General features: G+C 40.7%; 1 protein-coding gene across 1 annotated transcript in view; it reads right to left on the reverse strand.

The window, feature by feature from the left end:
- The window catches only part of si:ch211-210g13.5 (inactive phospholipase C-like protein 2), a 110,575-nt gene that overhangs the window by 3,134 nt on the left and 91,375 nt on the right, over window positions 1-16,066 (reverse strand). Inside the window, exon 5 of the mRNA XM_041777701.1 lies at window positions 5,233-5,342. Coding sequence (XP_041633635.1) covers window positions 5,233-5,342 — 110 coding nt within the window. The remainder of the gene's footprint in view (window positions 1-5,232; window positions 5,343-16,066) is intronic.

Consider the following 16,066-nt stretch of genomic DNA (forward strand, 5'->3'; position numbering starts at 1 on the left):
TGAGTAAATATTTGTCAAAATTAGAACAATCATAAACCCCCATAGATCACGCAGAACATCTACAATCAGATGTCTCTGCCTCAAAGCCATCCAAGCATCCTCTTAAAAACATCCAATGATAACAAGTCATTGAGCTTGAGGTTCTTTTGTAATTCACTCCATTCAATTTTTCAGGGGCACAGCCGAGTCTGTGGCAGGCCCGCCCTGAGACAAAGGCAGGTTCAGTGTTTTTTTTCTTTTGAGTTTAAAAAGATCATAAGTTTGGTTTTGTCAGGATTCAGAACCAATCTCAACTGGCAGTGTGTCCTGTACAGCATCAACGACTTCTTGTAAAAGACAGAGAGCCTGATGTTTTATGGAAGCAGTGCAATAAGTGACAGTGTCATCTGCATATAAATGAAATTTTGCAATCGAAACATTATGACCAATACTAGTCGATAAAAAGTACCAGCGGCCCCAAGACTGCGGCCTGAGGCACTCCATTTTTAAGATATTTAGAGGTAACTCCCTCAGCCTGAGGACACTGCATTCTGTTTGACAAATATTCGTCAAAGCAGCTCCTCAGACAGACCCATACACTGCAATCTGTCTTTTAAAATGACATTGTTAACAGTATCATAGGCCTTCAACAAATTAATACAAAGAGCAGCACAGTGTTCCTTACTGTTAGAGGGCTCAATAAAGTCACTGATGACTTTTAAAGCAACTGTGAGAGTAATGGGATTTTTCAGAAAACCTGACTGATAATCAGATTAAAAAAAGAAAACCTTTTACGCATTTAGAGCATGGTGAATTAAGAAAAAACAACAAAGTTCAATGCAAAATTCAATGCACTAGCTCTTTAAAGCAGTTTTAACCATTTCCAATTCATAGGCATTAAAACATCTGTGATATCAGTTCCCTTAGAGTTTCTTTGAATTTGACTTTTTTTTCTTCTTTTCTGCCAAAAGCCTAAAAAATATCTTAAATTAGCCAATACCTTGATGGAGCAAATAGGAAAAAATCAAGAAAAGATTCCAAAAAATATGAGTATTATGCATGTACTCCTAAGATGCAGAAGGGGGCAGCATACAGCCACTGAATTTAGGCCGTTGGGTGCTTGCCAGTCCCTTATACTGCTCCCCCTCTGCCTCTGAATTGTGCTGTCATATGGTGATAATGTTGTACTACATCTCTGCTCTTTATTTGGGAGCACCCCGGAGAAGAATCCCTGCCATATGTGGGGGAAGTGGTCAGGGCAGGCCTCCTGCTTTACAGCGCTGTCAAGTCAATCTGGGCCACAGCCATGGCTGCCTGCCTCCTTAAGCTAGCTGTCTTTGCCATGCGGAAATGTGGTGTCTTCTTCTCTAAAGGCAGTTATTTCTGCTTGTGTGAGGATGCTTATATTATTACCATGGACAAGAGGGGAAAAAAATCTGACCATGTGCATTTGTGCAGTCCTTAGCCCTATTCACACAAGCCTAAAAAAAAACTGAAAACAGAGTTTTTCTGAGTATGTGTGGACGCAAAGAGCTGAATATTTCACCCAGACTGGACCAAACATTTTCCTTCCTCTCTACCACCTTCCCTGACAGGGAAACTTCCTGCTGTGAGAGACGTGTGCACAGACTCTAAAATTTCATGAGTACATATGTGAAACAGCTTTGACTCCTCCCTTCAGGCCTCTCTTTCTGTGTCCGCTCCCACACTTTTCTTTATACCATCATCCCTCCAACATCTGTTCACAAGCAAGTTGAAAGCAGCCTCCTTTTCATCCGTGACTCTGTATATTTTCCCTCCCTCCCTCTGAACTCCACTCTGGACTGGATCTGACCCTCAATGACAGTCTGTTAAGTTAAAACCCCTGTGAAGAGGCAAAGGCCGACCTGTTCTAAACTAAGCTGGAGAGTAAATGGTGAAAGGGATAAAGTTCTCAGCGCTCTGCGGTTTGACATATTGCAGAATGAGTGAAGGTGCTGCCCATGCACATCGTGCCCAACGTTTTACTCCCAGGTGATGTTAATACTCTGCAAGTGGCCTTTTTACCTGAACCACTCCAGCACGCAAACCGCAAGCATGAATAAGTCATATGTTTGAAAAAAGCGATATTATGTAAGTCATGACTCACCAGGCATAAAATAAGACAGCGAGCAGCTTGTCCCGTGCTGCCAAAGCAAAATCACGATGGCTCTTGTACTGGGCTACAATCAACCGTACAGCTGGCCTGAAGCTTCTCTCAGGAGGGGGTGCCAACAAATCCCACCTTATCTCCCTATTTTACCAAATCATTCCATCAGTTTGCTTCATGTATCAGCATCCAACATTCAACTAAAGGCTAAAACATGCTTGACACTTGCTTCAAAAGACTCTTTTTCTTTTAACTCTGGTTATTTATTTCTAGTCACGCCGGTAAATGAGTGACAGAGTGGTTTTCACAGGTAGGAAAGGGCCAATCTCTTTAACCATGCCTGTTCTGAACTGTCTATTCCTGTCAAAATAAGCTCAGAGAGGGAGTTTTTGAAAAACAGACTGGGAGAAATAGTGATAAACAAGATGCTATCTCTCTCTCTCTTTTGAGTCTTTCCATGCCCGCTGAGGATCTGGCGAGGCTGACAGGTGAAATAACTCAGCATAGTTGCCAGCACTGGCAAGCAGGCACCAGGCGCACACCAAATGTTCAGTATGATACAGATTACAGCTGAAGAATGGGCGGAGAAGGAGGAGGAGTTAGGTGCATGCCAAGATGCCTTCATGTTAAGAATGTGTGCTCATGGAGGAAATCCAAGGACAGGAGAGGATGATGGGGGGAAGTGTGACTTTAGGGAGACAAAGATGGAGTGGGTTGAGTTAAGGGGGGGATGAGGAGAGAGGCGGGTGAGGTAAGGATTAGTTTGTGGGCCCATCTGTTATGCTAGTTAAGCACATGTGTTGCCCAAATCTTAAGAGTGCAATAAGGCTTAATTGAGATAAATCTGCCTGCTGCACAGGCAGGTGTTTTATTAAAGAAAATATTACCAAAATACTGCAAAACAAGCTTGAGTCAAACTGTACCCTGGTTTTCAGGGTTTTGTGATATCTTAGAGACAACGTAATAAACTGTTGATTTTAAAAAGTATGTAAGGTAATGGCAGTGATTGCATAAATATTCATCCCCTTTAAAGTGACTAACCTAATTCAACAGATGTCGCGACAATAGGTGCCAGCAGTCTCACAATTAGTGAAGTAGGGTTCACCTGAGTACAGTGAATGTGTCTCAAGTTATTGCAGTATAAAGACACCTATGTCTGGAAGGTCTAGTCACTGGTTAATCAGTATTGCTGGCTACTTTTACACCATGAAGACAAAATAAACCCCAAGCAACTCAGAAAAAAAGTTATTATAAAGTATAAGTCATGGGATGGATGCTAAAACATCTGAAGACCCTAAACAGCACCCAGAGTTCACTTAAATCCATCATCAAGAAATGGAAGAAGTATGGTGCATGTGCAAATATGCCGGGATCAGGCCGTCCAGATTGACTGTGCAAAAGGAGACTAGTGAGAGAGACCACCAAGACACCTATGTCTACTCTGAAGGAGTTACAAGCTTCAGCAGCTGAGATGGGAGAAACTCTGAATAAAACAACTGCTGCCCAGGTTCTTCACCAGGTAAAGCTTTATGGGAGAGTGGCAAAGAGAAAGCCACTGTTGAAGAAAACTCATTCAATCTCAACTAGAGTTTGCCAGGCATGAGGGAGACTCTATGGTGAAGTGAATAAAGTTCTTTGGTCTGATGGTGTTTTTTGGTCATCAGACAAGATGCTATGTTCAGCGGCAACCAAACACTGCACTTCACCACAAACACACCACCCCCACTGTGAAGCTTGGTGGTGGCAGCATTATGCTGTGGGGAAGCTTCTTGGCAGCCGGGCCCAGCCGGAAGTTAAAATTAATGTGGGAAGTAGGAAAGTCATTGTCATAGAAAGTCAAGTAAGAAAATCAAGGAGGACAAAGTTATTTAGCCTGCAAGAGAACTAGAAGATTTATTTTCAACTAAGACAATGTCCCAAAACATATAGAGAAAGCTGCACAGAAGTGGTTTAAAGACAACAAAGTAAATGTTCTGGAGTGGCTGAGTCAAAGCCCAGAACTCAATCCAATAGAGAATTTGAGGCTGGACTTGAAAAGGGCTGTTCATACCCAATCCCTGTCCAACCTGACATAGCTTGAGCAGTTTTGCAAAGAAGAATGGGGTAAAACTGCAGTGTCCAGGTGTGCAAGCTTGATTGAGACCTATCCACACAGACTCAGTGCTGTGATTGCAGTCAAAGGTGAATCTATGAAACACTGACCTGAAGGTGGTGAATATTTATGCAGTCACTTCTTTCCATTATGTATTTTATCTAATTGACATTACTGAGTAGGAATCCATTTTCACTTTGACATTAAATGTTTTTTTGGTCAAAAAAGCCAAATTATTTTGACCATTATTGATTCACAAAATCAATAAAAGGGTAAAACATCCAAGGGAGTAAATTCTTTTTATAGGCACTGTGGCTAATGAGTCTAACTGTACCTAAGTTTTTTAGGCTTTTGAGCTATTTTAGAGACATTATAAACTGTAAATTTTGAACTACTTATGGATTTATTCTTAATAAAAAACAACAGGTAATTGCAACCCTTCACTGTCTCTTTATCAGATGTTTCTTCATTCAGTGCTCAATGATTTCAAGGTGATGAGATGAGATTATAATGTCCTAGCTGCTCTGTCCTTATTTAGCAAAAACAGGCCCGCTGAGCACATCATAGTGTGAGCAGCATGTGGTGTTTTTATCAGTGTTTCTATTACTATTGGTGTTCATAGACGCAGTGAGATGAGGCCACTGGGCAACCTTATCTCCCTTTGTCATGGGAAAAGCAGAGGCAAGCATTTTGCTGAGCATCATCTTCAAAGCATGTCCTGGGGCCCTGCTGTACCCTTATGAGGAATGATGGAGCAGCATGTGCGTGTCTACAAACAAGTGTGAAACAATCCTTTTGTGTCTTGTCAAGATAGTTACATGAGCAAATAAATAAAACAGTGCTTGTAATCAACGGCAATTAATTAGGAGATTTAGGGATTAGACAGGAGGCAAATACAATTAGCACAGGGTGCTTTCTTGAGATGCCATGTAGTTTAATCTCTTGCTTAGCCAGCTTCTTATAGCCTCCAGATAAAATGGACTACTATGTTAAGCTGAAGGCCACATGCCAGGTGTGCTTCAGTCCAGCTCACCTTAAGGACGGTGATGTTCCAAGCGTAGCTCTCCATGGACTTCTGAAGTTTGCGGCCTTTGAGACCCTCCTTTGCTCCAATGCGATGCAGATCCTCATGGAAGTCCAGACCTGAGCACAGGCATATATGATGAATTATTAGGGATGTATCATATTAACGGCTATAGAGCTGCAACAATATCAAAATTTCATATCACAGGTATAATTTCAAAATATATACAGGTATCGGTGTAATTGCAGTATTGCTATATTTTTCTGAAAAAGGAATAAAAGGACTGATTCATTGCTTGACATCATTTCATCAAGTTTGATATAAAAAAACACACAAATAGCATAAAACAATACTGTGCCTGAAGCTAGCTGAAGCATAATTGAACACCACTGAGCAAATTCAGGAATAGTCATGTGCAGACTTACATTTTTTGGTTTTTTTTTTTGTTTTTTTTTTAATATTACTTTGAGTTAACCATGAATCTCACCAAATCACCATGTTTTTAATGTAAATTTATTTAAGTGTATGCGTATATTTTCATTTTAAAAAATGGTCAAATACAACTTTAAATCATTTTGAAATATTCTTTGTTCACTGGAAGGCATCTGGTCTCTCCCTCTCAGTGTCTCCCCCATGCTGAGAACCACTGCTCTAGCAAGCAGTCAAAGAACGACATTTTGGTTTAATTTGATTCATAATCCTAATTTGGTATGAGTTTATGAATTCATAAGCCTACTAAGCCAAAAAAGCGTGCTGTCTGGAGATTATTTTCTGTGATATTAAAGGGCAGTTACCCCCAGTGGCTTTAGTTAAGGATGCTCCCATGCTGCTATTTCCCTATCCTGCTAAACACACATTTAAATCATGTTTAACCGACTACAGAAGAAAATGCTCAGAAAACAGACTCATCACAGGGTCATTGTGTCAGTGGATATGTGAGGCTGCTGTGGCGATTAGAGTGTGGCTAAAGTTAGCAGCTAGCTCCGCCAGACTTTGTTTCTCTTTGCAGATTGACATTGTGCTTCATAAGGTCACCCATCCCTTTGATTGAGTAGTTATATAGAAGTTTAACCCTCAACAGTCGACATACTACCTTATTTCCATTTCTGGTTCAAAAAGCCATCATATTGCGCTGGTCTTACAACACGCTAACCACAAAGCTTCTCATGGTTATTTCCATTGAAGTGCCATGGGGAAAGCCCTGGCAGTAAAGGCAGCAGTATTAACTGAAGCTACAGTGGCTACTTGTGGTGGGAGGGCTCAATCCAGAATTAAAAGTGCATTTGACTGGGATTTCAGGCCTGTGTTTTAAAAGAACATGCATGATTAGTTTAAACGACTCTGTGATGTCCTAATGTAATCGTTTAGCTGGCTAACCTAATGATAATAGAAATTTGAATGTAGAGATAACCGTAGAGAAAATTACCATGGTTATCATCAAAACTGCTAACTGTATCATCTTTTTATTGGTTTAAAATTTGTAAAACCCACTGACAGATGTAAAGGGTAACCAATAGCACTGATTTATGAAAATATATATATTGGTATCGATGTCAGTATCATCTAAAATTAATTTTTCAATATCAGCCCATTGGATAAAGGCAAAAATCCAATACCTAGCATCCCTACAAATACATCTAAAACACATATCAAAGCAAAACCTGACACTTCATGAAGTCATAACTGTTTTGTAGGTATTGTATTTAAACCCTAGAAATACCAATTAGGAAAATATTAGTGTTTATGTTTTGGATTTCTTGTCTTTTTTGGAAAAAAGTACATTAAGGCATATAACCATACAAAGACAGCCACTACCTCCTAAACCTGTTATGTAAGATTAATCTCTTCTTCTTGTGTAATGTTCAGCCCACGAAGCTGTATGTACTTTATGCAAATGAGTGCAATTGTGCAGAGAAGATATGTGCAGACTAGGATTGTCATGATATCAGAATTTCAAACTATGGTACTAAGAAAATAAAACAAAAACAGAATCCTAGGCAATCAAACATTGAATGAGTTCTTGTATTCAGTTATCAGAAATTGCAGGCAAACTTCAACTTTGTCTGAATTGCAAAAATGTGATTCAGTACCAACATATTCTCTGATGTATTCTTTTTCAACATGCCTATCCTATGGAAAAGGTGTATTTTTTAAGCTTTGGTGCATTTTGATACAATCTAATAACAGAGATTGTATTGTTTTAAAACAAGTGATATCTTAAAGAATAAAACAGACAACATTATTGATCACAATCTTGTCTCAAATTAAAAATAAAGATCTATCAAGATAACTATGGAATAGGTGTGACTATAAACCTGATATTCCACATAATAGTAGCCTTTTTAAATACACAAATACAATTATTTGTCCACTTTCACTATCAGTTCTTAATCTTGGAGTGTGCAACACAATGTCTGCAGAACAAAAGACATTTAGCCAGCTCATCTTCTCTAATGGCCACAACAGCAATACACAACACAAAGGGCTGCATTGCTAATGGGAGTAAAGTGGAAGTACTGCAACTCAGGCTAACCTTTAATTGCTCTATCAGTTGGTCTGGCTTCATTTAGCCCAGGCAGACCATTACTAATCCTGCGGGCTTTGAGAACAAACTCCTGCTAAAGCTGTGTGTCTCAGCGTACTTGTCAGTCAGTCCCTGACAACTGACCTCATGCCACTTCAGCTTTGATTCACTGCAAAGACATTGATGAAACTTTAAGCACAAAAAGCCCATTATTGCGAGTCATTCACTCTTTAGTCTTCAGCTCTTTTCAGTAGGCAATTCAAGAGTTGTCAAGAGAAGTCTTTAATCAAATTGATTTCTGCTGGAGAGTGGCAGAATTACCAGCTGCAGACTCTTGTATTTTTGTTTAAATAATTCTAGCCTCCATCCTAAATAACGTTTGCCAAGGGTATAGAGATTCTGTATGTAGCAGAACTTTGTAAAGCTGAATGAGATAATTCTCTGGTACAACAACAGCCTGCTACGCTCCTTCTATCTTTTATGCAGTTATATCATCTATAAATGAGAACTATCATCATTCCTCTTGTGGAGTAGTCAGATGTAGGGTTGTCAAATACAATATATATTTAAAATGATAAACTTTCTGTGACATTGTGGATCGATGTGATCTTAAAATCTGAAACTTTAAAACCATCCCACAAATAATTTATAAGGACAGGTGCATTGCAGAAGAAAAAAATCCATCCAAAATTTCAGGCAAACTCCTGTACACTGCCTATAGTGTGCACTTTGTAAATACGTACATTGGCAACATTTCAGAAATAAAACATTGCCAGTGTATCTGTGGAATTGAGACAGTGTGCAGGAGTTTGCACGCATTCTTTTCATAAAAAAATATGAATCTAAGCAATACTGGGTGCCTAGGGCTATTATTTTGTTGTTTTGCAACTATAAGTGCTGTAAGAAAGTATTCAAACCCTCCTGGTTTGGTGAAACCAAGATTGAACTGTTAGGCCTAAATTCTGAATGTTATGTCTGGAGGAAACCAGACACTGAGTATCATCTGCCCAAAACCATCCCAACAGTGAAGCATGGTGGTGGCAGCATTATGCTGCGGGGGTGTTTTTCAGCAGCAGGGACTAGGAGAAGAGGGTTGAGGGAAAGCTGAATGGAGCAAAGCACAGAGATATCCTCAAGGAAAACCTGTTCTGCAGTGCTCAGGACCTCAGACTGGGCCGAAGGTTCACCTTCAAACATGGCAATGAGCCTAAACATACAGCCAAGACAACACAAGAGTGGCTTAGGGACAACTCTGTGAATGTCCTAGAGAGGCCCAGCCAGAGCCCTGACTTGAACCCAATCGGACAATCTGGAGGGACCTGAAAATAATTGTCCACTGGCCTGACTGACTGACTGACTGAGTTTGAGAGGATTTGCAAAGAAGAGTGGCAGAAAATCCTCCATTCCAGGTGTGCAAAGCTTGTTGCAACATATCCAAAAAGACTCAAGGCTGTAATTGCTGTCAAAGGTGCATCGACTAAGTACTGAGTAAAGGGTCTGAACAAAATTGCAAAAATGTCTTAAATTTGTTTAATTTGTTTTCACAGTGTCATTGTGGGGTACTGAGTACAGATAAATGCTGTCGGAGTCAATGACATACTTGTTCTACACAAAAAGTTTGCATCAATGTAGAGATGCTAACAACTTTAGTAACCTAAGTGTCCACATGAGGCTCCCCATAATGCACCATGTTAAAATCCCTTTTAAAAACTTGAAATTAGCATGTTTACAGCCTGGTGCAAACGTCTTTAGTCTCTATAGGTCATGACAACTGCAGGAGGGTTGAATTTGGGTTGAAGTCACTTGTTATACATACTGTATTGTACCTTTTAGTAGAGCTCTGTGGTTGCTGTGAGTTCCAGATGGATCCTGTTGGCTTTCTATTGACATCATCAGAGCCAAATCAGTCACTACACTAAACCTCTCGGCCATGTTTGTGCTGGAGAGATTATTTCACACAAAAATACAATATGGCTTCTATTTGTTTTCATGGCACTAGCTCCCTTTGCTTCTTCAGTCTGATAAATAAACAGCAGCAGTCAGCCACCAGCACAAATAGAGTCTAATTCTGTGGGAAAATGAGGGTAAACAGGCTCATCCAGGCTAATGAATTAGCCGCGGGTGTTAAATGTTTCGCTTTCATAACTTCCTCTTGGCCAACCCTTCCAACTCCACCCTCTACTCCAAATATGGCCATGCCTGGCTCATGAAAACAATATGGCGCTTCCAAATGTCTAACTCAAGGCTTCATTTAGGCCGCCAAGAAATCAATGGGGGACCGTACTGGGCTTCATCCATGATTAATGAAGTCTATGATCTCAACCAAGTTCCACATAGTCATTTTTTAAAATATTCTGTAGCACATACGATGAAACAGATCCACAGCTCAAGATTTAAAACGAGCAAACCTGATCTCTGACCTGGCAGTGAACATCACTCTCATCTCATCACTAAAAAAAGAGTCAGGTCGTCTGTTGTCCAATATATCCATAAGATTGATGTGCAGCCATTAGAGAATCTCTTCTTTTGAGCCTGAGCGTTGTGTTAACAGGGTTTACGGCTGATTTGATCTTGTAATCTGGTGTAGTTAATGGCCTGCTGCTGGAGCAGCACTGAGCCAAGGCGGTTTTGGGATCACAAAACTTTGGGAGCGCGGCAGACAGGGAGCTGAATAGGAGATGAAATTAGCTGGAGGCGGTGTGTTGCAGTACAGCCTCTTCAAGCATTTAATTTCCCAATTATTAAGCATTTCCTTCCCCCAACAGTCACACAGTTGCTGTTTTTTTTCTGACACTTAAACTCTAAGAAATTGAGTTAATAAACAAAATGTTGCCCCTGTGGCACTCTCTGATGAGACAGGATCTCATGCGTTGCTTCTCCACTGGAAAGAAGCAGACAGGGGCAGGAAAAAGAGAAAGAAATGAGCAGCTTAGACAGACAGGACTGAGATGCCTCTTTTTTAAGAGGACATACATATTCAGACACAAAAACACACACTTCAGGAATGGATACAGTCTTTGCATGGAGCAAAGACAGCTTTCTGTGTTTGTAATGAGCGCTTTATCATTCAATCAAAACACACACACAGTGAAAGAGACGGCTACAGCCAGAGAAAGGTGAGTAAATAATAAAGTTGAGCAGAATCTTCAAAGAAATGATGAAAACAAAGATGAAAAGGCGGAAGAGAAGACCAAATATACGTACAGCCACATCAGTGTTTCATTAATACATCTTCAGTCTCTCTCACACACTGCAGAGCCAGGGAAAATATCATCACAGGTAACAGGGAATAGGATATTCTAGATGCTGATGAGACGGGAAAACAATGACTGTATAAGCCGGGGAGGACAGAGGAAGAGGATATCTTTATCCCTTGGATTTGTGTGGTAATGAAATCCACATGGAGTAGCCCCAAACCACAGAAGAACACAGTCAGAGCGGTTGGTCAGTCAGTACGCTTCATGCAGAGAGAGGACATCTCTGTACCTTGCTTAATGCTGATGAAAAACACCCCCACAGCGTGATGCTGCCACCCCTGCACTTAGGGAGTAAGCTAGACTAGCACAAAAATTCAACCTGGTCTAACCGCATGTAAAAGTACCGAATGAAATAGTCTTTGGATGAAAGAATTAATCAATAGATAAGTACATTTAGAATGCAGGAAGTCAGCAGCTTTCTGTGGTGGATTTTTTTGCTTGTTTCAATCATACATTAACTGCGGCCATCCCCTGAAAAACAAACTTTACTTTCAGTCCATCTTTGGGTGTCTTGTTGTCATAACCAAAGGTTCTCAATAGGGTTGAGGTCAGGGGAGGATGGGGGCCACACCATGAGTTTCTCTCCTTTTATGCTCATAGCAGCCAGTGACACAGAGGTATTCTTTGCAGCATGAGATGGTACATTGTCATGCATGAAGGTAATATTACTATGGAAGGCACGGTTCTTCTTTTTGTACCATGGAAGAAAGTGGTCAGTCAGAAACTCTGTATACTTTGCTGATGCAATTTTCACACCCTCAGGGACGCCAAAGGGGCCTACCAGCTCTCTCCCCATGATTCCGGCCCAAAACACGACTCCGCCACCTCCTTGCTGACATCGCAGCCTTGTTGGGACATGTTTGCCATCCACCAACCATCCACTACCCCATCCATCTGGAAGATATCTCTGTACTTTGTGCCATTCAGCTTTTCATTAACCCTCATCTCCCGGTCCCTGCTGCTGAAAAACAACCCAGCAGCATGATGCTGCCACCATCATGCTTCACTGTTGGGATGGTACCGGGAAGGTTATGAGTGGTGTCTGGTTTCCTCTAGACATAACGTTTAGAACTGAGGCCGAACAGTTTAATCTTAGTTTCAGGAGACTAGAGAATGTTGTTTCCTACAGTCTGTGTCTTTTGGGTGTTTTTTTGCAAACTCAAAGTGGGCTTTCATCTATTTTGCATTGAGGAGAGGCTTCTGTCTGTCTAGCCACTCTGCCATAAAGCTCAGATCTGTGGAGGGCTACAGTGATGGTAGTCTTTCTTAAACCCTGTCAAATCGCCACACAGGATCTTTGGAGCTTAGTCAGAATGACCGTTGGGTTCTTTGTTACCTGTCTTACTAAGGCCCTTCTCCTCCAATTGTTCAGTTTGGCCAGCAAACCTCTCAGCATCAATCAAGTGAAATCTGAGGCGCCTGTGCCAAATTTCAAGTGTTGTTGCCCATGGTCCAAATACTTTTGTCAATGTGTTATATCAGGCTGTTCTTTTTATCTGGCAAAAAAGACTAAAAGTTATATTGTAACAGGTATCACAACATTTGATGCAAATTAAGCTGAATATTACCAGAAAGGCTAAGAAATAGTTTTAAAAAATTTCTGCAAAGTTTCAAGAGAATCCTTTTTTAAGAGGGTGGCGCTAAGAAGGGCTACTTGGGGGACGAAGTGGGAGTTGTGTTCCAAAAACAGATTAGCTATGCATGAAGACAGAGTGTACACACGGACACACAGTGGTAGCATCTGGAGGTGCCGGATTCTGCATCCCAGCTGTCTTTCTGGTCCCCCATTAGCAGTGTGCATGATGAGGAGCCATCAATAGCGCCCAGGGGGGATCATCCAGCACCTCTCCATCCTCATCAACACGTCAGCTTCAGTTCCCAAATTAAACTGATTAGCTGCAATAATGACAGGGCATAAACTGAGCGCAGGAAATAGAGAGGAAAGAGGAGGAGGAGGTGCTGTTGGGAAGTAAGAGCCATGGCAACCCAAAACTGTCCCACATCATCCCTGTTTCTCATCTCCTGCTGTATTAGCGGTTAATCTGCCAACGTGCCGCTCATTTGTTCCGGTTTAAAAAAATGAAAGGCAAGTGAGGAGGTAAGAGGTGAGTTCAGGTCCCTCATTTCAGATCACAGCCTGCACCTTATTGTGATTAAGGCTTTGTCGCAGCAGCATTTAGCTGATGAGAAGAGCATGCTCTTACAGGCTGGTGCAAAAGTCGGAGTCAGGTCCAATCAAAGGCCTCAGAAGCACAGATACGCACACAAACATCCTATCCCATCACATATTCCCCCTCCTATTCAGACAGCTCGTCCTCTAATAGCACCCTTCTTTGCCTCTCACACAGCCAAATTACACCAAATTATACCTCTGGCTTCCAAATCGATCATATAGACAAAACCTTCAATTCTATGCAAATCTGCCGGTCCATTATTTTTGTACTCCACTCTCTGACAGACTGTCTGTGCTGAGGATGCTGCTATTGTCTTTCTCTGTCCAAACAAAATCGTATGGCCAATGCATGCTTCTGGAGTCATGAGTGCATCCTAGTGTCTCTGAAAATCAGAAGTGAACTGAGACTGGCTAAACAAGAAAAGAATACAGTAGCATTTTGCATTGTTCCAGTGTTGCTTTTTCACTGAATCCTGTGACTCTGATGGTTAAAAAGACTAAAGGTGTTTCATTTAAACCTGTTTTGTTGTAGAAAAATGAAGGTTTTGAAGGTTTAGGTTACATGGTCTATCTTTTTCTCCTGAGGATGATGTCATTAAATTGTCATTATGAAAGAATTATGCTTATTTGCGATCCAAAGCCGTGGCAGACATGCAGACCTCGGGGACCCGATGATTCAGGATGCATGCAGAGGGGACAAAGAGCACTCTGAGCGTGGGAGTTTCTGCATTAATATCGGAAAGAAATCTGCTTCTCAACAGAGAAAAGATTATTATACTAGATAGAAAATGTGAATGTATGGAGGCAGTGCAGAGCATCATAATTTCTCCATTGATTTTTTTTTTTTTTGTAACTGAATTGTCTTGTTTAATGTGCAAGAATTCTAGCAAAAGTACTAATTAATATTTATTTCTCTGTCATCTTTTTATGTATTAATATAAATGGCGCTGTTCTACACAAGCAAAAAGAAAGTCAGCAATAAAATTGCTTCAAGTTGCAAAGTGTTTCAAATTGCTTCATCCCACATTCAACTGCAGGCAAAGGGTAAAGTTTTATAGAACCATTACACATAAAAAGCTAAGTGAATAGGTTTTGGTAAAAAGTGCACAGCCATCTGTTTCTCTGACAGCCTGCTGGAAAGCCACATTATGTCAGAGAAAATCTTTTTTTTCCTTTCTTCTGTTCAAACTCACAACAGTATGTCTGGAAGCATGAATGGGCCGACATGGCAGCTATGTGCCTTTGAGAATGGTGGCAGTTTAGATTGAGGCATGTGCTGGGGGTGGAGGAGTGGGCGATAGGGAAAAGGCTACGTTTGGCATGCAGCTGAAGCCCCTTAGGGGCCGTGCTACATCATTGCGTCATGCTTGAGTAATGCTACAAAACTCACAATTTTGTCTTTTCTGTTTGCATTTTGATTGGATTTGAATTTTTTTGCATATTTGTCACACTTAAATGTTTCAGACCATTAAACAAATTTGATTCACATTTTAAGGTGATGTTGAAAACATTTTGTACTTTGTGCAATGGCAGTTCACCTGTGAGCCAATGCAGCTAATGATTATACAGTCATAAGTTTTAGGCATGAAAGGCACTAAGGATTCATCACAGGCCTGATATGCCATGACCTAGGGCTGGAGAGGCGGAGGGCGGCCAGAGTCAAGCTCGACACATGCTTACACACGTGTGTCGCTCGGCAGCAAAGCTCAAGCTCAACGGCATTTTCTGTGTCCAGCATTGTTAATTTTGGCAGCTGTTTTTAACTTCAGTATTACTCTTAGTCTTTTAATGAAATGTCTTTTAGTTTTAGTCCCATTTTAGTCATTTCTACCCTTTTTAGTTTTAGTCTAGTTTTAGTCGACGAAATTCATTTTAGTCTAGTTTTAGTTCATAAAAAGTCCTCACATTTAAGTCTTTACTTTTAGTCCAAGCTTTGATTTTCTTACCTAAATCTGGTTCCAAGCCATGGTAGTATGTTCTATACACTCTGCCAAACCCGGGGTCCCTGAATAGTTTTAGTCATCGTTTTAGTCGCTGAAATTAACACTGGTGTCCAGGTCTTTTCTGGGCTCAGGGGCTCATGGCAACCCTACTACTCACCTGGACCCTAGGACGTGCTTTGTTCCAACATCCACCCTTTACTCCACCCTACAGTTCAGTTCTGGGATTCTGGGATTATCCATTGACACTTAAATGTATCTCAGCTAGGCCTGAACGATTAGCTGCATTTTCATCGTCATTGTGATTTGAGAATATGTAATGACCTCAGCCCAAAGGACACCTGAGAGCCCCACTGTAGCCATGGATATACCGACGTATCAGATGCAGCTCCAGCTAGTAAACACACCAAAAAGTAGCCACATGCAGTTTAACAGTAAGTAGGTTTACCTGTACAGTCAAATCAAACTACTGTTTCAGCTTAAACAGGTTATTTAGCTGAGCAATATCCTTTTCCCATTACACAAGGAACGAGGGAGAATTCCTTGATAAAAGTTTGACAGAGCCATAAGCTTGTGTAATGGACAAGAAAGAAAGAGGAGTGAATGTATTAAAATCAACAAAGTCATCGTCTATCAGCCTATAAAAGGTTAAAATGACATTTTTAGGGCTTTGGGACTCCAGCCAACCACAAAGCGAGCCATTACCCACAATTTTTCATTTAACCTTTATTTAAGTTTTGATAATCATTGAGGTTTCCCTCATTTACAATGATGTCGAGATACAATCAGACACAAAAACAAAAAAAAAAAAGAATAATGATAGTTAAAACAATCACATACTGAAGTGAAATGATTTGAGCATTTCCTTAAACTGCCCAAGAGAAACTAAAATGCCAATCTTGAGAGTTTCCTGTAAATTGTTCCACATTTTAGGAGCATAAAAGCTAAA

The sequence above is a fragment of the Cheilinus undulatus genome, linkage group 21 (assembly GCF_018320785.1).
Source record: "Cheilinus undulatus linkage group 21, ASM1832078v1, whole genome shotgun sequence".
In the NCBI taxonomy this organism is placed as follows: domain Eukaryota; kingdom Metazoa; phylum Chordata; class Actinopteri; order Labriformes; family Labridae; genus Cheilinus; species Cheilinus undulatus.